General features: G+C 39.0%; 2 protein-coding genes across 2 annotated transcripts; one reads left to right on the top strand and one right to left on the bottom strand.

Annotated features, from left to right (window-relative positions):
- Window positions 1–5,143: 5,143 nt before the first annotated feature.
- Window positions 5,144–8,849, top strand: LOC145954395 (uncharacterized). Its single transcript, XM_083068500.1, has 7 exons — window positions 5,144–5,577; window positions 5,647–5,807; window positions 6,162–6,409; window positions 6,524–6,737; window positions 7,460–7,638; window positions 8,119–8,271; window positions 8,706–8,849. The coding sequence occupies exons 1-7, from the start codon at window positions 5,144–5,146 to the stop codon at window positions 8,847–8,849; spliced, it is 1,533 nt and encodes a 510-aa protein (XP_082924626.1).
- Window positions 8,850–12,069: 3,220 nt separating this feature from the next.
- Window positions 12,070–15,779, bottom strand: LOC114917126 (tubulin beta chain). Its single transcript, XM_083068496.1, is given in 4 exon segments — window positions 12,070–14,645; window positions 14,720–14,961; window positions 14,963–15,165; window positions 15,714–15,779. Coding segments are annotated over 4 exon segments (696 nt in total). The 3' UTR covers window positions 12,070–14,460.
- Window positions 15,780–22,643: the final 6,864 nt, after the last annotated feature.

Below are 22,643 nucleotides of genomic sequence, written 5' to 3'. Positions count from 1 at the left end.
AACATGTTAAGAAATGGTGTTTTTATTAATTTATAGTTTGTTATAGGTTTATTGGAAGAAGAAAAAAAGATAATGTGTATTTTTGACCTTTTGCTAAAAATAAATTATCTTCACCAAATATATTTTTTATGGGTTGTGAGAAGTCTTTTAAAATTAATTCCAAACATAAAATTTTATGTCTTTTAATAGAGTCTTTTCATTGTTCATGTCAGGAATATATATTAATTAAGGTTAAACTAAAAAAATAGTTTAATTTTACTGAGTCGGTGTTGAAAAATTACTTTGAAATTTGATGCATTTTAATATCTTTCCTTTTTTAAAAAAGGCCATGATTTACTATTGGGGCCAGACAGGGGAAGATAACACAAAAGATATTTCATTTTGACCGAAATTGAAGTACTTACGTGGGCCGTCACGAAACCATTTAGTGATAGGATTGTTTATTTGGTGACCATGTGTCAATATTTGAATGACATAATAATGACATTAAATAATATAGACCCTGTCTTTTAGTTAACAAGTCTTATTTAATATTTATAAATATTAAACAATAACTTCAACTAGTTAGTTATTCATTATATATAAATTTGATACTTCAAATTTTAAAAGATCATTTTTTTAAAATTTTATCATTTAATCAAATAAGTAAAATTTACACAATTTTATTCTTTTATTGAATTTCTTTAAAAAAATTAAATGATTGATAGTCTTATACAACGACATCATTGTTAATATATATTTTTTTTATATGTAATGATTGATAATCTTTCATCGTTTTCAATATTTATATCATTAGTGTTATATCGGTTTAGTAGTGGGAGTTTAGGTATATCAAGGATGATATGTTCGAACGAATAAAATAGTATCATTAGTATTATATTAAATATAATTGAGTTTAAAACTTGATCATTGATTTCTTCTGAAGGACTGTGAATGTAATGCTTCTGCACGGTCATAATGTATATCGTAACTCTTTTGATACATGTATTTTGAGTTTTACAACGCTTTCTTTTATTTATTTTTTCATTAATTCTTCAATTTGTATAATCAATATATTTGATTAATCATAATGTAAAAAAATGGTATAAAAAATTATAATGTAAAAAATTAAAAATGCCTAGTTTTTTTTATTATAAAAATTAATTAGTTTTAATTATATATATATATATATATATATATATATATATATATATATATATATATATATATATAAAAGAGTATAAGATTATATTTTTTACTAAAGATGAACAATGTTTTGTGTCACTTAGTTTGTCTTAAATACGTTAATATTATCATTGTATAAATTTTTTAAAAGATATATATGTTAGATTATCTAAAAGTTAGGAGTAAATAAGATTCGATATATATCTCTGATCTGAAGTAGTTTGAACGAATTTAAATTTTAAAAAATTAGGTTTGATGTATATTTTGAGATAGATTTCGATAGTAATCTATAAAATTTAATAAATTCAAACATTTTTTGTAATGGATAAAAGATCCATTGATTAGAGTAAGAGCTAAAAGAATTAAATAGACTTTTCAAAGTATAGTCATGGAGTGCAAGTTAAAGAAAATTCCTGTAAAATAAAGTCCACTTCAAGAAATAACACATTTATACAACTTGAAGAGATTCTCAACCAACTAAAAGACAATTTGGAAAGTCCAATAAGCCCATGATACAATACTAACACATGCATTAGGGTAAGTTTACATGAGCTTTCATCATCTCTAGGACAAATTTTAGTGTATTTAGGCTCCTAAATCATTAGGATGGTTAGTGGACTAGTGAGAAGTTAATGTTAGTGAAAATCTAATATTTAGTTGAAATATTAGTGGAATTAAAATTCTAGTGGAAAAATTAGAAAAAGACTTTGACTAGCTTATAAATAGATATCGCTTTGTAATTCTGAAGTTGAATCCAAATAAAATATCAGTTATGTCTATTTTTTGACAAGTTTATTTGTCTTACTTTCTTCACTCTTTGTTTCAAAAACTTACTAAAACTCTTTGGATTATATATAAATCAGTTTGTCTCTCTTTTAACGTTTGGAATCTTTGCCAAATTGTTAGCATCATTGCGTTCATTTAAGACTTTCAAACACTTTTGTTTTATTACCTTCGTCTTGAACACTCTTATTCCATCAAGATGTTTTATCTTGATTCAAATGTTTTTGGTTATTATTGTTTTAATGACCTTTTAAAATTTCACATTCCGTTCTGAATGAGGTTATCACTAACTTAGGATTCTGATTATTTTTTTTTTCAATAATTTCTTAAAAGTTAATTTTTATTTATCTTTCTATATTTCCATCAATCGATTCTTCATTTCAATTTTTAAAAAAATGTTTAATATATTCCTAGCTTTCTGAACTTTTTTGATATATATTTTTTTAAAATAAATCTCTAAACTATAAAAATTTGTAATTACGTCTTTAATCAACTGTTTTTTTTTTTTTATTTTTATAATCAGGTTATGTGATTAATGTTTTGTTTACAAATTGTTAACTTGGATCGAATATTGCTTATTTTCTCTGGTGACCTAATTAAAAAAATGAAAAAATTTAAGGACTCAATTAAAAATTCTTTTGTTTGGGGACCTATTTAAAAAAGATCAAAAAGTTTTTGGATTTATAAATATTAAAAAACCAATCTCATGTTGAGGTTTAACATAATTATATATATATATATATATATATATATATATAAATTATTATTAATTTTTACAAATTATATCTTTGTAAGATTGTAATGCATCATGATACAAAACAGGAGTACTAGGAGCACACTTCTTATAATACTCTTTTGAACACTCGTTTTTCATTAATTAATTTTTTTTTGAAAATTACATAATAATTAGAGAAAATCATTTATAAAGATGTGACACTCATCAAATTTTATAATTACTAATAAATTTTAATATATAGAAAAAACAATATATTCAAACGAGTGTGAGGCCCCCTTTTTCTTTTCTCATTTTTTCCCGAACCCTCATCCACTCACTCTCTTTGACCCCATTCTTCCCTCTTTCTCTAAAATCTTTCATTGTGGTGATTCTCTTGGGTTGAAGGTGCTGAGTCGGAGTCTCGGAGTTAGCTGAAGTGGTCTTTCTTCTCCTCTCGTCTCAAGCTTTCTTCCTTCTCTCCATTGTCTTGTTCTTTCCCCGGAAGCTCGAAAACTTTTACGAGGTAAGGGAAGCTAGTCTTTTGTTTTGTTTGGCTGAAACGAGTTCTATGAGCTCTTTTGTGGTATGATGTTTGCTACGTTTGAGCTGAGAATCTGCTGGGATGGATGATTAGTGGCTCTTCGGGTCTTAGGGGTCTTTGGGAAAATTTCAGGGGAAAATCTTGTTTTGTGGTTGCATGTTAAAAAGGAGATGTTTTTCATGATGTTTGATGAAAATGCAGACTATTGGATGGATTGCATGTTAGTTTTCTGGCTGTTTTGCAGGTGTTTAGGAAAATTTTCGAACTTGGAAAGAGTTGCTGTTGAATTCGCGTTGGGCGCGTGACCACCAGGAGCCTCTGTTTAGGCAAGCCCGCTAGGCGCAAAGTTGTGCGCGCCAGGCGAGCTTGCAAATGGGAGGCTTTGGTTAGCCCGCGCTGGGCGTGACTTGGGCTGCGCCGGATGCGATATTAATGGTGACCTGTTTTGGGTACTATGGCGCCGCGCTAGGCGCGAGGTTGGACCCGCTGGGCGCGGAGGCTCCTTAGGAGTCTCTGCCAGGCGGGCGCTGGGCGCAATGTAAATTGCGGCGGGCGCGAGACCTTGATAGCTCTCTACCTTCCCCATGCTGGGCGCAGGTTAGGCCGCGCTGAGCGCACGAGACTTCTTGAGTCTCTACCAAGCAGGCGCTGGGCGCAATTTGGAATTGCGCCAGGCGTGTGAGAGCTCTAGTGCCCTCGGGTTGAGTCTCGCCAGGTGCGAGTACTCTTGCGCTGGGCGCGATGGCCCCTGGTGCTCTCGGGTTGAGCCGCGCTGGGCGCGACCTCGAGCACGCCGGGCGCGAAAGGGGGTATTAAGGCATATGCTATTAGTTGTTGGATTGAGTTGGACTTGTTAATTAATGTGGTTATATGCTGAGCTGAATTGTATTTGATGAATATGCTGAGATGACTTGATGATAAAGCTGAGATATATATATAAACATAGCTGTAGTAGAGGTGTGATATTGAGTTGAAATTGATGAATTAAAAATTTAGAATTTTATATTATAGCGGAACAATTAAAAGGTTAAACTGATTTGATGATAAACAATAAGTGTGTTGAATGGTTGTGTTGTGTTGTGCTGTGCTGTGCTGAGTTGTGCTGAGTTGGGTGATATTATAGCCGCTAAGACGGTGCTGTGATTAGCCACAAATGTGGTGTTGTATAGCCGCTAAGTCGGTGCTACTGTTGCCGCTTTGCGGTGCTGTTATAGCCACTCGAGTGGTGCTGTTGTTGCTGCTAAGCAGTGCTGATATTGCCACATTGTGGTGCTGATATTTGTTGAGTGGTAGAAGCTGTTCCAGTGTGTTGATATCTGTAGCTATTGTTTATCTTATTACTATATACTGGTATGTTGATTTTCAATTACACTAGCTTACCCTTCGTTGTTTCCTTGATGTTTGGACTGCGATGATCATACTGTGTATGGGAGCAGAGCAGGGATAGGTTGGTGACTAGTAGTTGGGTGGTAGCTGGCAGTTGGAGCTGATTCTCTAGGAATGTTTTGTGTTTTTTTTTTTGTTATTCCACTACTTGGTGTAGCAGTTGGTGATGTATTTTGTTGTACACTCTAACCCTAGTTAGATTGGGACAATGTATATTTGTATATTCTAGATCCTATATTTATATACTTGTTCTATCTGTCTGCTGTTTCCAGTGTGCTGTGCCTCGTGTAGTGACCAGCTGGGTCATTACACTTTAGTGGTATCAGAGCAGGTCGAGTCTAGTGGACACTCTTTGGGGGTGGTTCCTTTAGGCTTTTTGCTGTGTTGACTCTGTGCTGTGTTATTTTGCTGTGATGTCTGCTGTGCTGAAATTGCCGTGATGATTTGTTGTCCTATTGATTGTTGTGTGGTTTAGTTATTGTTTACTAAAGATGCTGTTACTTTTGTAGACGATGACTAGGACCAACGAATAGATAGCCCGTGCCATAGAGACGATGGCTATGGCTATGCAACAGCAAAATGCCTATTTTACTAGGATGGAGGCTGAGAGAACTGCAGCTGGTGCAGCAAGGCCTACAGGGTCACAAGAGAGCAGGGATCTTGCTGAGTTCCGGAAGTGTAATCCCCCACAGTTTGCAGGAGATGCGGATCCAAAGGTAGCTGACCGCTGGATCCGTGAGCTGGAAAAGATTTTTACTGTCTTGGGATGTCCTCCAGAGAGGAGGTTAGCCTATGCTGTGTACATGCTTGTGGGAGAGGCTGAGCATTGGTGGAGAGGCACCTATCAAATGCTTACTGCTAGAGGAGTCACAATTGATTGGGAGTGCTTCCGGACGATATTTATGGAGAAGTACTTTCCGGAAAGCGTGAGGCATGCCAAGGAGGCAGAGTTTATGCGACTGCATCAGGGAGGGATGACAGTTTCTGAGTATGCGATGAAATTCGAGCACCTGGCTCGTTTTTATTCGCAAGGTATAGCTAAGGCTTGAAAATGCAGGAAATTTGCTGATGGGTTGAGATATGAGTTGAGGAGGGTGGTGGTGCCTATGGCCATCACTGAGTTCCTGGCCTTAGTGGAAAAGGCGAAGGTGGTGGAGTGGTTGGAAGGTGGTAACCGTGCTGTGAGGACTGCTGGGGGACCATCTGGGTCCAAGCGGGGTGAGAGTCAGAGGAAGCCGTATGACAGGCCCCAGTCACAGTAAGGGGGTTCTGTTGCTCGGCAATCTTCCAGTGCTGCTAGTGGAGGTAGACAGAGTGGAGGTGCCACACTAAGATGTTTCAAGTGTGCTGGGCCCTACTTTGTTAGGGACTGTCCGCACACGGAGAGTCGTTGTTTCAGATGTCATCAGATGGGCCACGAGTTGGCTAGCTGTCCTACTAGAAGCAGACCAGAGAGGAGCACTCAAAGGAGTGATGTGTAGAGGGCTGAGACTCAGAGGAGTAGTGCATAGAGAGCTGACACTCAGAGGGGTGACAGACCCACTACTGTTGGTAGGGTGTTTGCGTTGACAGGTGCTGAGGCTTCGACTTCTTCTGACCTTGTGAAGGGGAAGGGCAAAGCTGTTGGTAAAGATGTGATGATTCTTTTTGACTCTGGTGCTACGCATTCATTTATATCTTATGCATGTACTGCTATGCTGAGTGTACCTGTGTGTGATTTAGGGTTGAGACTGTTAGTGTCTACGCCCGCTTCTGCTTCTGTAATTGCTTCAGAATTGTGTGTGGGTTGCCCGGTTGTGGTGAATGAGAAGAAATACAAGGTGAACCTGATTTGTTTACCTTTGGTGGATATTGACATAATCTTAGGGATGGATTGGTTGTCTGCCAATCGCATTCTTATAGATTGTGCCAATAGGAAGTTGATTTTCCCTCAGGAGGAGAATGAGCTGTTGATCTCAGCTGGCCATGCTGAGTCCTTGTTGAGAGATGGAGCAGAGTGCTGTCTTCTGCTTGCTGCTATGAGCGTGGAGACCGAGAGGGTCTTAGCTGATATTGAGGTGGTGAGAGACTTTGCTGAGGTATTTCCTGATGAGGTGCCGGGGCTACCCCCTGTTAGGGAGCTGGAGTTCAGCATTGACTTGGTTCCAGGTGCGGGGCTAGTGTCGGTGGCTCCCTATAGGATGGCTCCTGCTGAGCTGGTTGAGCTGAAGGGTAGTTGGAGGACTTGTTAGAAAAGCAGTTGGTGCGACCAAGTGTTTCGTCGTGGGGTGCTCCGGTGTTATTAGTAAGGAAGAAGGATGGAGGTAGTCGACTGTGTGTTGATTATCGGCAGCTGAACAAGTTGACCATTAAGAACAAATATCCACTTCCCCGTATAGATGACTTAATGGATCAACTGAGGGGAGCATCGATGTTTTCCAAGATTGACTTGAGGTCAGGCTACCACCAAATTAGGGTGAAGGAGGGTGACATACCGAAGACTGCTTTCAGGACTAGGTATGGTCACTATGAGTATGTTGTGATGCCGTTCAGTGTGACTAACGCCCCCGCAGTGTTCATGGACTACATGAATAGGATCTTCCGGCCATTCTTGGATAAGTTTGTTGTGGTGTTCATTGATGACATCTTGATTTATTCAAGGACCTGGGAAGAACACGGTGAGCACTTGAGGACCGTATTGGAGATTTTGAAAGCGAAGCAGCTGTATGTTAAGCTTTCAAAATGTGAGTTCTGGTTGGAGGAGGTGAAGTTCTTGGGCCACGTGATTTCGGTTGAGGGGATTGTTGTTGATCCGGCCAAGGTGGAGTCTATGTTACAGTGGGAACGCCCGAGGACTGTCACTGATATCAGGAGTTTTGTGGGTTTGGCAGGATACTATAGGAGGTTTATTGAGGGATTCTCCAAGATAGTAGCGCCTTTAACCCAGCTGACGAGGAAAGAGCAACCTTTTATTTGGACTGATACCTGTGAGCGGAGCTTTGTTGAGCTGAAGAGGAGGTTAACTACTTCTCCTGTGCTGGTGTTGTCGGATTCTGGTGAGCATTTTGACGTATACTGTGATGCCTCTCACCAGGGTCTAGGTTGTGTACTGATGCAAAATGGGAGAATGGTGGCATATGCTTCAAGGCAGCTGAAGACTCATGAGAGGAACTATCCCACTCATGACCTGGAGTTGGCAGTTGTGGTGTTTGCCTTGAAGACTTGGAGGCATTACTTGTATGGTGCTCGGTTCAGCGTCTTCAGTGATCACAAGAGTCTGAGGTACTTGTTTGATCAAAAGGAGCTGAACATGAGACAGAGGCGGTGGATGGAGTTTCTGAAGGATTATGACTTTCAGTTGATGTATCATCCAGGTAAGGCCAATGTGGTGGCAGATGCGCTGAGTAGGAAATCCATCCACATATCGAGTATGATGATGAGGGAGTTGGAGCTGGTTGAGGAATTCAGATATTTGAATCTCTGTGTGGAGTTAGCTTAGGATCACATTAGTTGTGGGGTAGTTACCATAACTAATGAGTTCTTGAGGCAGGTTGGACTCAAGCAATTACAGGATGCGAAGTTGGTGAGACTTCTTGGTTTGCTGGGAACCGAGAAAGCTGCTGGTTTTGAACTAGGAGAAGATGGGATCTTGAGGTTTAAGGGAAGAATTTGCCTACCTCAAGATGTTGAGCTAAGGAGAGCTGTGCTGGAGGAGGGTCACAAGAGCAGACTTAGCATACACCCGGGTATGACTAAGATGTACCAAGACCTCAAGAAGAATTTCTGGTGGTCTGGTATGAAGAGAGAGATCGCTGAGTATGTGGCGGCCTGTCTGACCTGTCAGAAGGCAAAGGTTGAGCATCAGAAGTCGAGTGGGTTGATGCAGCAAATAGAGATTCCGGAATGGAAGTGGGATAGTATCACCATGGATTTTATTGTTGGGTTGCCTAGATCAGCTAGGAATAGTGATGCTATCTGGGTAATTGTTGATCGGTTGACCAAGTGTGCGCATTTCTTGCCTGTTAACATCAAGTGGTCATTAGAGAAGCTAACACAGTTGTATGTGAGGGAGATAGTACGGTTGCACGGGGTGCCTTCCAGTATCATTTCTGATCGAGATCCGAGGTTCACTTCCAGATTTTGGCAGAGTCTGCATCAAGTCCTGGGCACGAAGCTGAAGTTGAGTTCTGCTTATCATCCTCAGACGGATGGTCAGTTAGAGAGGACAATCCATTCCTTGGAGGACCTGCTGAGGGCCTGTGTGCTAGATCACTTGCGTAGTTAGGAGGAAGTCCTACCGCTGATGGAGTTTACTTATAACAACAGGTTTCATGCTAGTATTGGGATGGCACCGTATGAAGCCCTGTATGGTAGAAGATGTAGGATTCCTCTGTGCTGGTATCAGGATGGCGAGTCAGTTATTGTGAGACCGGAGCTGGTCCTACAAACTACTGAAAAAGTGAAGATGATACAGGAAAAGATGAAGACTGCTCAGAGTAGGCAGAAATCATATGCGGATAAAAGGCGTAAGCCTTTGGAGTTTGTTGAGGGGGAGCATGTATTTCTGAAGGTGACTCCGACTTCTGGTGTGGGCAGAGCACTGAGGGTACGGAAGTTGACACCGAGGTTCGTGGGTCCCTATCAGATCATACAGCGTGTAGGTCCGGTTGCTTATCGTTTGGCTTTACCGGCATCCCTTTCCAACCTACACGATGTATTTCATGTGTCTCAGCTGAGGAAATATGTTCATGACCCGAGTCACGTGGTGGAGCTAGACGATGTGCAAGTAAAGGAGAACCTGACCTTTGAGAAGCTGCCAATAGTTGTAGTTGATCATAAGCTGAAAGAGTTGAGGGGCAAGTCCATTGCTCTGGTAAAGGTTTTGTGGGATACAACTACTGGTGAGGCTACTTGGGAAGTGGAGCAGCAGTTCTGAGAGCAGTATCCGTTTCTTTTCCCAAGTAAGTTTGTTTTCAAGGACGAAAACTCCTGTTGTTGGGGAGGTTGTGAGGCCCCCCTTTTCTTTTCTCATTTTTTCCCGAACCCTCATCCACTCACTCTCTTTGACCCCATTCTTCCCTCTTTCTCTAAAATCTTTCATTGTGGTGATTCTCTTGGGTTGAAGGTGCTGAGTCGGAGTCTCGGAGTTAGCTGAAGTGGTCTTTCTTCTCCTCTCGTCTCAAGCTTTCTTCCTTCTCTCCATTGTCTTGTTCTTTCCCCGAAAGCTCGAAAACTTTTACGAGGTAAGGGAAGCTAGTCTTTTGTTTTGTTTGGCTGAAACGAGTTCTATGAGCTCTTTTGTGGTATGATGTTTGCTACGTTTGAGCTGAGAATCTGCTGGGATGGATGATTAGTGGCTCTTCGGGTCTTAGGGGTCTTTGGGAAAATTTCAGGGGAAAATCTTGTTTTGTGGTTGCATGTTAAAAAGGAGATGTTTTTCATGATGTTTGATGAAAATGCAGACTATTGGATGGATTGCATGTTAGTTTTCTGGCTGTTTTGCAGGTGTTTAGGAAAATTTTTGAACTTGGGAAGAGTTGCTGTTGAATTCGTGCTGGGCGCTGTTCTTCGCGCCGAGCGCGTGACCACCAGGAGCCTCTGTTTAGGCAAGCCTGCTGGGTGCAAAGTTGTGCGTGCTAGGCGAGCTTGCAAATGGGAGGCTCTGGTTGGCCCGTGCCGGGCGTGACTTGGGCTGCGCCGGGCGCGATATTAATGGTGACCTGTTTTTGGTACTATGGCGTCGCGCTAGGCACGAGGTTGGACCTGCTGGGCACGGAGGCTCCTTGGGAGTCTCTGCCAGGCGGGCGCTGGGCGCAATGTAAAATGCACGAGGCGCGAGACCTTGATAGGTCTCTACCTTCCCCACGCTGGGTGCGGGTTAGGCCGCGCTGAGCGCACGAGACTTCTTGAGTCTCTGCCAAGCAGGCGCTGGGCACAATTTGGAACTGTGCCAGGCGCGTGAGAGCTCTGGTGCCCTCGGGTTGAGTCTCGCCGGGAGCGAGTACTCTTGCGCTGGGCGCGATGGCCCCTGGTGCTCTCGGGTTGAGTCGTGCTGGGCGCGACCTCGAGCACGCCGGGCGCAAAAGGGGGTATTAAGGCATATGCTATTAGTTGTTGGATTGAGCTGGACTTGTTAATTAATGTTGTTATATGCTGAGCTGAATTGTATTTGATGAATATGCTGAGATGACTTGATGATAAAGCTGAGATATATATATAAACATAGCTGTAGTAGAGGTGTGATATTGAGTTGAAATTGATGAATTAAAAATGTAGAATTTTATATTATAACGGAACAATTAAAAGGTTAAACTGATTTGATGATAAACAATAAGTGTGTTAAATGGTTGTGCTGTGCAGTGCTGTGCTGTGCTGAGTTGTGTTGAGTTGGGTGATATTATAGCCGCTAAGACGGTGTTGTGATTAGCCATAAATGTGGTGTTGTATAGCCGCTAAGTCGGTGCTGTTGTTGCCGCTTTGCGGTGCTGTTATAGCCACTCGAGTGGTGTTGTTGTTACTGCTAAGCAGTGCTGATATTGCCACATTGTGGTGCTGATATTTGTTGAGTGGTAGAAGCTGTTCCAGTGTGTTGATATTTGTAGCTATTGTTTATCTTATTACTATATACTAGTATGTTGATTTTCAATTACACTAGCTTACCCTTCGTTGTTTCCTTGATGTTTGGACTGCGATGATCATACTATGTATGGGAGCAGAGCAGGGATAGGTTGGTGACTGGTAGTTGGGCGGTAGCTGGCAGTTGGAGCTGATTCTCTGGGAATGTTCTGTGTTTTTTTTTGTTATTCCGCTACTTGGTGTAGCAGTTGGTGATGTATTTTGTTGTACACTCTAACCCTAGTCAGATTGGGACAATGTATATTTGTATATTCTAGATCCTATATTTATATACTTGTTCTATTTGTCTGGTGTTTCCAGTGTGCTGTGCCTCGTGTAGTGACCAGCTGGGTCGTTACAACGAGTACAATGAAAAATAAGTTATTAGGAGATATCTTAAACCATATGATCCCTAATTAATTTATTTGCATATGTAATTAAGTGTTGTTAATTTTTTTCATAATAATTAAAAAAATTAAATATATATTATGTGGAGATTGACTGATACATAAACACTTGATTATCTAAATTACTTAGAAATTTATGGTAAAAGAGAGTGAAACAAGATGTGTATCTAGCATTAATTTATTGCACAGAATACTGGTTGAAACCAGATGCATAGACACATAGGCACATAGGCACATAATGCTAGATAGGCGTGAGCAAGACATTTCGAACCGACCAAAATGGAACTTTCCGCGGTCAATTTTTTAATTCGGTCGGTTATTTTTGGATTTTCTGATTTTGCGGGTTGCTTCACTCAGTTTGAAATAGGTTTTGTTGGTCGGGTTCGGGTTAAAATATTTGAATCCGTCGGTACCCATACCTGACTGACAGATAACGATTAAAAGATATGTTATTTCTTATGCGAGAAACTGAAACCCTAAGCCCGCAAAACCTTCTGCATATAGTTGAAAATGGAAGGTAGCGTTTTACGAGTTGTTGGATTCTGTAATGGCAAATCTGATTCCTCAACCCACCCGCGTTAATATTCTATACTTCTATTAAATTGGATGCATGAGATAAAATGCGGGTAATGGATATTTGAGAGGGGCAGAAGAAACGAAAAGAATGGGAAGGGAAACTGAAAAAGAAAAGCTGAAAAGATATGAATTGAAATAAGAACAGGAACACTAGAAAGGTAAGGTGGCCTAACGCTCCTTTTCTGCTCTTGCATTTACTTCCTCTTTCTTATTTCCTTTCTCTCTATGTTGTGTTGAAGTGAAAATGGAGCAGTATGAGATTTAGAACAGATTGGAAGAGGCTCCTTCGCTTCTGCTTTGTTCGTCAGACACAGACACGAAAACAAGACCCCATAATCCCCTAACCCGACTAATCCGATCCAATTAACCCGATACCCGATAAATCCGAACCCGACAAATCCGAAACACTTATACGGTCGAAAATGGGTTAATTTTTTTTGGGTCGGTTTAGATTGGGCTGAATATTTTTTACCCGAACCCGTCCGTACCCGCCCCTTGCTCAGGCCTAGTGCTAGAGCAGTTAGACTTTTAAATAGCGCTAAAGAGTGGCCTCGACCTTTCTTGTCAAGTTAGGTGAAAATTCAGCGAGTCCGTTGTTCAGAAATCATCTTTTTACTTGCTAAGAGCTTGACATGGCACACCATCTCTGTTTACGTATAGAGGATTGCTATATCCTTTTTTAATAAATTTGTTATAAAATAATTATTTAATTTAATATTTTATAATTTAAATTATTATTTTATATATTCGAACAGATTTTTGGAGGATTTATCATTTTTCATAATCTATTCATCACTTTATGAATAGTACCCTCCTTGAATTATTGGCGTATTCAGTCACCGAACGAGGAAAAAAAATGGGCAATTGGCCATAATAAATAAAAAAAATTAAAATTACTGAAATAAATTAATTTAAAAATATTTTATTAAAATAAATTATTTTGGACATATAAGATTATAGAGAGTATAAAAAACATCACAGTATAAGACACGTTCAATATATGAATGCGTCAAATCATTTGATGATTTTAAATTAAAAACATCATGCTAATTGACGTTTTTTTTTAATGAGTTTGCATTATGATTAGCGGATAAAAAAAGACATTGCACAAGTAAAAATTACATGTAAAAAGTAACCCATTCTTTATAATGACCTCCACGGTGACACCCATTCTTTATCCCAATCTCATCAATTCCATTCTCACTAGTGGAAAAAAGGCTTTTAAAATCGGTTATTTGGACTTTTAAAATCGGTTATGGAACCGATCTTAAAAGAGCCGATTTTGAAAAGGTAGACTTTTAAGATCGGTTATCAACCGATTTTAAAAGTAGACTTTTAAGATCGGTTGATTTATAACCGATCTTAAAAGTCTTGACTTTTAAAATCGGTTGTTATATAACCGATCTTAAAAGTCTTGACTTTTAAGATCGGTTAACATCATAACTGATCTTAAAAGTCAAGACTTTTAAGATCGGTTATGTAACAACCGATTTTAAAAGTCAATTAAAATAAAAAAAAAAATTTAATATGAATCTTATAATAGTTAAATGAGTAACATAGTTGGAAAAAATTGTTGCAGTTATAATATCTTATAAACAGCGTTCAACCACTTGATATGAAAAGCATTGTCACCATCATCATCCTGATACAAAGTTACATTAGAACCTTAATGAAAAGGACATAATGGTGAAGCTTCCTTCCAAAAGATAGGGAACATATAAACTGCCAATTATTTCTACGAAGTAAACAAAATTCAAAACTAAAATGTGTTCTCTTATGAGTCAAACATAACCTGCTCACACTTATAATGGTTCATATATAAAATCTAGTGCAAAAGGGTCAAATATATAACCTGCTCACACTATAACCATGTAATCCATATGCCACGAACTACCATCACCAACAAAAATATATGCCACGAACGAGTCTATATTCATACAAATTGAAGAAAGTATATATATTACTTACTGTGTCTGCAACCACATGATCAAGAGAAGGAACATAACCATGTAATCCATCACTACCACCATGACCTGTAACAAACAGACAAATCACCCCAAATTCAAACTTGGAAAATAAAAAGCAGACTACACTAGTCCCACAATGAAAAACAACTATTAAGCCCAGAAAGAATGCAATTTCACAAAAAAAGTAGACCAAGCAAGATTACCTGTGTTCATTAAGCCCGTGAATGATGATCAGAATACCCCTGTAAGAACAAAAGGGAAAATAACTTGAGCCAAGTGTTAAACAAAGCAACACGACTGCAGGGAACAAAGAGCTAGTTATCCATGCTAACAAGAAAACAAAGCACTGGCAATGAACAGGAGCTTTCTCGAATTCAGATCCTCGCCATTTCTTGTACATTTCTTGTATATTTTACCTATGATTATGTAAAATTTTAGTCGAATCTTGGAGATCAGCAGCGTCCCCATGCCGGAGCCAGTCCCTCCCCCAAGCGAATGACACACCTGAAACCCTACATCAACAATAGCAATCACCGATTAACAACCGAATGAAGAAGGAGCAAATGAATGGATCATGAATCAGTACCTTGCAAGCAATCGCAATGCTCGGCTTCTTTGCGGACGACGTCGAGGACCGAGTCGATGAGTTCAGCGCCTTCGGTGTAGTGGCCCTTGGCCCAGTTTTTGTCGGCGCCGGACTGGCCGAAGACGAAGTTGTCAGGGAGGAAGATCTGGTCGCAGGGGCCAGATCTGACGGAGTCCATGGTGCCGGGCTCCAGATCCATGAGGACAGCGCATGGGACGTACCTTCCGCCGCTGGTCGAGTTAGAGGTTGGAGTCGCCGCTGTACCTGCCGGTGTGGTTGATGCTGTGCTCGTTGCATATCATCTCCCAGAACTTGGCGCCGATTTGGTTCCTGCACCTAATGTTGTTCACAGAGAGCTGAATACCCGAACAGAGAGTTGTCTCTTTGCTAACCTGAACTAAGAAGACCAGTAGAAACCTTAAGCACGAATGAAGGAACGAAGAAGACTAGTAGGAACGAATGAAGCAAGAAGCCTGAACCCTAAGCACGAACAAACGAACCTGCACGAACGAAGCAGAGAGTGGAGGCCGAAATTGTAGAAACGGAAAAGGATATTTAAGATCGGTTATCTAAGAACCGATTTTGTATGTTACATACGAAATCGGTTCCTATATAACCGATCTTAAAAGTAGTAAGAAAGACATGATTTAAAATCAGTTAAATTGTGATCGATTTTAAAAATAATTTTTAAAATCGGTTATATTTGAACCGATCTTAAAAGTTGTGCTAGACATATCTTTTAAAATCGGTCATAAAATAACCGATTTTAAAAGTACTTTTAAAATCGGTTAAATTTTAACCGATTTTAAAAATATTCATATTATTTACAAAATTGCCACCGCATCACTTTTAAGATCGGTTACAGAGTAACCGATCTTAAAACTCCGATTTTAAATCCAATTTTTGCACTAGTGTCTCTAGGCCTAGCTCGCTAGTTTTTGGACATCCCATACCACCCGCAAACAATGGCCACTACTCCCAATAATAGACTCACATTTGCCATGGAGAGAATTGGGCAATGGTACACAACACACTCAACTAATTTCATTTTCAAACCCATCTTCCATGCATGCATGCACATGCTTACTATAATCTCCAATCAATCTCTATAATAACCAATTTCTTGCATTTTTTTGCAGGGTTTTCTCTCAGGACATACCCACTAATGTTAATAGTTGAAATTGGATAAGCCATTTTCTCTCTCCACAAGGTGAGTATTATGAATGAAGTGGCATGTTGTTATTATTTGTTACTCCTACCTAATATGTGGTTACTTTTTACAAGTGATTTTCACCTGCCCACAGTCCTTTTTTATTTGCTAGCCATAGTGCAAAATCATAAAAAAAACGTCAACCAGCATAAAATTTTTAGTTTTGAAAATTTATGCACAAAACGTTAAATAGTTTGATGTTTTCAAATTGTTTGTATCCATGTATTGAACGCGTCATATAATGTGGTGTTTTCTTCACTCTCTACAATCCTACGTATCCAAAATAATTTATTTTGGTAAAATGTTTGTTAATTAACTTATTTTAGTAATTATTTATTTATTATTTATTATGGCCAAAAGGCCAAAAAAATGCTTACATTAATGTGTATATATATATATATATATATATTAACACCATATTTTTTCTTAATTATTCTTTCTTAATTATGTATATTTGTGAAATATGTAATTAATTAACAATTATATTTTTGTTATTTTATTGTTTTTAACTTATGTGCGGTGAAAATTAGAGTTGACATAACTCAAAATTTAAGTTATAAAGGATATGACTTTTAAGTGTGTGAGAGTTAGTATGAGAAGGATTAAGATATATAAGGAGAATTCTGATAAATAAACTTCATAAATTCACAATTTTAGAAAGAAGTTAGAGATATGTGTTTTAGAGTCCAGGAAATCTGATATTTGACTCGATTCCATTGGAAGATCACGTTTCTTCCCCTAATCATGAGTTGGTGTGGTAGAAGCTGAGATTCCAACTAAGGAGCCGAGAATCTTAGAGAGAAGTCGTCGTACGAAGAGTTTCATGGTTTCTCTTCCTTCCTTTCTTTGGTTTAGGAGTAATTGAAGTAAGGGAAGCTTGTTATTTGATTATTTGAAGTTATTGCATGTTGAATTGTTGTTGATTTGACCATTGGTGGCATAATTTGTTATTTTATGGTAGTTATTGCAGTTGTGAAGTTATGGATTTTGCGAGAGATGAAACCAAAACCCAAAGTTGTTGATCTCTCTTGTTGAATGGATGCATGTTGGATTCAAACTTATTTCCATGTTGCATATGTTGTTTAGAATCACTTTGATGGAGTGAATGTGAGTTTGGTGATTTTGATTTGATTTTGGGGCTTATAGATGAGTTTGGGATGGTTTGAAAACAATTGGAATGTTGTTGAGGGTTATATGCTCATAACCCCATGTCTGGAATTATCATGGGCGTGACTCGGCAGTCATAGTTGTGATTGACACTGTCTGAGGTTGAAAAATGTTGTAAGTGTTAGAACAAAGTCTGTCACAAGCATGCCTCATTGGTCATGGTCATGATCTTTGCTACCAAGAAGTCAAAAACATTTGTAGTAGCAAAATAGAGTCTAAGGATCAAAAAGAGCTAAAATGATGATCAAAAAAACTACTGAAAAGGCCTGACCAATCCTTAAGCGTAAGCCTACGAAAAAGAGGGCTCGAGCACACGTATTCCAACAGTTAATTTCAAAACCAAATCTCAGACAAAGCACCACAAATAATATGACAAAAATGCGAAATAAAGCTAATAAAAATAGGGTGAACTTCTTAAGCACTTTAGTATTATGACGAATAGTCATTGATTCCATTTGAATAGATTGATTCTGGAAATAAACAGGTATTTTGTCGCGGTTCACGAATGTGATAAAATTGTCATGATCGTGATTGTCTCGAGAGTCCATATATTAATTGAATTAGATTTTGTGGTCTTCATCAAAGTTGTAGCTTTGGATGTTATCTTTCCAATGACTTTAGAATCACCTAAAAATGATGTCTAGGACTCAACATAAGAGTTGTAGATAATCTTCTTAGCTTTAATATGAGATAAAGATGAGCATGATAAGATTAATGGAACTCCACATATGTTGTTTTATGTAGAAGTTGTTGTATGGTAATTGATAATTACATGTTGTAAGTGATATGTGTTAATTCTCTTATAACATATGATAATGTATGATGATGTATAATGGTGATCTAAGTTGTTTTAAAGTTGATAGTAAGTTTTATATTGGTTTGAAGTTGTATGATGATAAGTTGTGAATGTAAGTTGCTCTAGATGTTGCAAAATACATGAAAGATGATAATGAATCATGTCTTATGAAGATGAAGCATGGTTAGATGAATGAGTTGGAATGGATGATGTTAAGTTGAATGGTTATATATATATTGGATTTTAATTAAGTTGAAAGAGGTATGATGATGTACGATGAAGAATTAAGTTGTATATTGCTTGGAATTGATGTAAGTTGTATGAAGTATGTGTGATAAACTTGTAAAGTATGTTGAGCTGTGTTGAGAAAGTGAAAGAGGCATGTTGTGTTGAGCTGTCTTGTGAAATGCATGAGGCATGTTGTGTTTAGTTGTGTTGTGATATGCTTGAGGCACACTATGTTGAGTTGTGTTGTGAACTTAGAACTAGAGGAGTGATATTGTTTTAAAGAAAATTCTAATATCCCATTGTCTGGATATGTGTTGAGGTACTCAGAGAGCCCAATCGTTGAAAACCCTTCTTGAGTTTTATTGTCTCTTAGAGTGGAGTGTTGAGTCTCTTTTAGGTCCTTAGTTATTTTGAGTAAGGTATAAAGTTGAGGGATGTCGCAACCCGAAAATTTCCGATCTCGCGACTAATGGTTTAGACATCCTTTTAAAAGTCTCATCAATTAAGGAATGCCCGGACGTCAGACTAATCCTTAATCAATGGTTTTTGAAAATAGGTTCATGGAGTCGCCACCAATGTTTTACTCAAAACATTGGAAAAAGAAAAGGGTTTTAAAGATTCAATAATGGTCTTGATAACCAGAATTGAGTTCGGGGGTCGGTTACGTGTAGGGAAGGTATTAAGCACCCCTACAACGCCCTTAATTGGTACCCTATGACAAAGTTAATATTATAAACAATAATAATATAAATACTAAATCCCCTTTTATTGGTAAATATTTACATGCTTGAAATTTAAATTAAACAATTAACTTTAAAATATCTACATGATTGCTTTTATTATAAATAATATTTATCAAAAATAAGAAATAAAAGAGAGAGAAGAAAATTAGCTGAAATACCTCTTGAACAAGCTCTATTAATCTTCAAATATGGAAATTTAGGTGCTTTGTGGCAACCTTTCACACTACAATGCCTCACAATCTCAAGAAATACAAAAGAGAGAAAGAGAGAGAAAAAGAGAGAAATTTCGAGCCTCTAAGGAGTCTGGACGAAATTTTTTGGGGCTCCTCAAAAATGTGCCCAAGCTGCCTATTTATAGGCTTCAGACAAGGTCCAGAACGGCTTGTTCTGAAATTGGAACGGCCCGTTCTGGATCTGGCCGTTTCGGAATGGCCCGTTCCAGAGGCGCGTTTAACACATAAATGCCATTCTGGAACGGCCCGTTCCAAATTAAAAAATCAAGCCTTTTTTGTTATTTGGAACGGCCCGTTCCAATTTGGGAACGACCCGTTCCAAATGTATGTTTTAGCCTTCTTTAAAAATCCCGGAAAGACCTGTTCCAACTTTAGAACGGCCCGTTCCAAATTTGGAACGGCCCTTTCCGATTTTGGAACGGCCCATTCCAGTTTAGGGTTTTAGGCCCTTTTAGAAACTTGGAACGCCCCGTTCCGATTTTGGAACAACCCGTTCCGGTCTTCTAAAATCAGCTTGTTTGGGCTTTTGGGTCCTCTAAAGTCCTGTCCCGTTGTTTGCATGCCCCCCGGACGAAATTGGGTGTCTACAGCTGCCCCTCTTTACTTGTCGTTTGGAATAGTAACGTGTTGCTTTTCCACAGGCAAGTAAAGACGTAGACATTTCGTCCGGGTATTCTCTTCGTCTCTTTGGTGTTGGTGCTTCTGCGCTATTTCCCTTAGATAAGTGCATTTGTTCGTATCCTCACCCTTTAGAGTAGTTGTGTACTCTATTGGGTAACAAGGCTGACAAACTGTACACCTGGTCTTCAGTCTTCGAGTAGAAGCTCCATTGTCTCTCTTGTGATAATGTTCCTTTATTTGTTGCTTGTTGAAGAGGGAGTATATTCTAAGCTCAGCCTTTCCAAGCTGGACTGATATTTAGGGCTTTAGCCGGCCCATCCTAAAGGTAGGTAACTCTCTTTGTTGTTGTAGTATTTTCGTAACCTCTGCAGGCCGTAGTATTTTTGTAGCCTCTGCAGGCCGTAGTATTTTCGTAGCCTCTGCAGGCCATAGTATTTTTGTAGCCTCTCCAGGCCGTAGTATTTTCGTAGCCTCTCCAGGCTGTAGTATTTTCGTAGCCTCTCCAGGCCGTAGTATTTTCGTAACCTCTTCAGGCCGTAGTATTTTCGTAGCCTCTTCAGGCCATCTGCTAATATTGTGAGTATTATTATGTCGGCCTCTCCAGGCCGCCTACTGATGGTGAGTATTATTGTGCCGGCCTCTCCAGGCCGCCTGCTGATGATGATGATGTGATTCCCCTTTTCTTTGGGAGGACGTCTGATGAAGACGAGGATTGCTGATAGGTGGTGCCCTTGTGATTATGGGCAAAGGAGTAAATGCTGAGTATTATTATGCCTAGCCTCTCCAGGCTGCCTGCTGATGATGATGTGATTCCCCCTTTTCTTTGGGAGGACGTCTGATGAAGACGAGGATTGCTGGTAGGTGGTGCCCTTGTGATGGTGGGCAAAGGAGTTGATGGGTGACAGGGATTCTAGTGTTGCCCCTGTCGTGTGAGTATTGTGATGCCTCTCTAGGCGCAATGTTGAGTCCTTTTGATTTATTGATAACTGATTGTTTGATTGTTGATGGATGGTTATGGAATGAAAGACTGCCCCTAGGTGGATGGGCAGGAGATGTTTATTTGTGCCCTTGTGTTGGTGGGCAGTGAAGTGGATGGTTGGCAGGAATTTTAGTGTTGCCCTTGCCACTTGAGTATTGTGATTCCTCTCCAGGCACCTTCATTGTGGGATGGTTGGTAAGAGTTTGGTGTTGTTCTTGTCAAGGTGAGTATTGTGATGCCTCTCCAGGTGTCTTCTTGTGGTAGATTTTTTTGGATTTTATTTCTTTGTTTAACTTCGGCTTTTTTAATATTTGAAGCTTGCCTTTTTTGCTATTTTTCTAAATGCTTCGGCTTTTTCAATATTTACGAAGCTTGCCTTTTTCTCATGTTGTTTCTGCTTTTTTATTGTCATCATTGGTGGAGGGATCTATTCTCATGATGATGTTATGTGCTGAATCTTTATTGACGAGTATTGTTTTGGAAGCCACTTCAGGCTTTTATTAGGGAGCCATTTCTAATCTTGGCATTCTCTTAGATCATCCTTCATTCAGTTGAGGAGTAGGGCGTGATGACCTCTTCATGCTTATGGGCTTGCTTATCCCGTCTTGCTATTGATGTGTCTTTTTTCTTGGTGGTTATATGAAACCACTTGTATGGAATGTCCTTGTTGAGGCTATGCTTTTTGACATGATCTCGGATTTTAAGGCACTGTATAGTTGTTGATCTTTTTTGCGAGTGCTTCAGCCTCTTGATTCTTCCAGCAAGTGATGGGTAGACACACACAAAGAATGCAAGAATGCAAAAGAAAATGCAATGCAAAAATGAATTGGATTTTTTTTTAAATGAACTTATACCCTTTTGTGCACGCTTGTGCCATATGCATGTTATGCAATGATGCTTCTATGCTAATGCTTAAAATGAAAATTTATTTTTACTTTCAAGAAATTAATCTATGCGCATTGATCAATGACATGGACTGTTAGCCTTTAGCCCTGTCAAATTCAGTGTTGCTTCTTGAACCTGAGGTTTGTGTAGTTCAGCCCTCTCTTTTGTACCGGATGTGATATGTTAGCCCTTAGATCAGGTGTACCTAGACTCTGTTCTAGGACACCTCCATCTTTTCCTTGTGAGTATTCACTGTGCATACTCCGTGTATCTCTCAAATTTATCTTAATGCCATATAAGTCAAGAGGAAAGAGAGGAAGAGGATATATACATATATTTTTTGCAGAAGTTTTGTCAGAAAAGATTTTTTCAAAAATGGTTTATAGAAGAATGGCTAGCCGAGGTAGGCTAGTGGTTTAGGCTGATGAACAAGCACATTCAAAGTGAGGAAATCATTTTCCACGTTAACTTATTATTTTCTTCAAAGTTAAGCGATGACTTGGGATTGTGTATTGATTAAATGATCTTCTCGAGCCGCCTTTTGATTTTCAGCTCAGGATGCTACTTTGTCCTAACTTTTGCCTAGGTTACTTGAGATGTGTTCCCTAGCGGACATTTAATTTTGACCCTTACTTTTGCCTAAGCTACCCTTTTTAATTGTGGGTTGCCTAGCAGATCTTGCCCTAACTTTTGCGCAGCCCCCTTAGTGGGTTTCCTGTCGGGCCTTTGTCCTTACAGCATTTGTGGTCATTTTTCATTACTCCATTAAAGGGGGATGCCCCTTGCACTGATTTCGTTTGGGCTTTTATCCACAAGTCATGCCAAGTTTGATTGATCTTTATGTGTTTCATTTTGTGTATAAAGCCATTATTTCTAATGACGTCTTTATTTCAAATGTACTTGTTCATTTAGGATTTGCTGACGAGGCTTAAAGTAGATAAAAGGGAGAAGAGAAATGAAGTAGAAAAGTGTGTGGCATTAAAATGAAATTTTCAATTTACACGTGCCCCTTTAATGTAGCTCGAGGGCCCGGGCATGCCCCAAGTTCGTGATTCATACACA

This window comes from Cajanus cajan, chromosome 1, assembly GCF_000230855.2.
Source record: "Cajanus cajan strain Asha chromosome 1, NIPB_CcT2T_4, whole genome shotgun sequence".
Lineage (NCBI taxonomy): Eukaryota > Viridiplantae > Streptophyta > Magnoliopsida > Fabales > Fabaceae > Cajanus > Cajanus cajan.
This window is presented reverse-complemented; position numbering and strand designations above follow the sequence as displayed.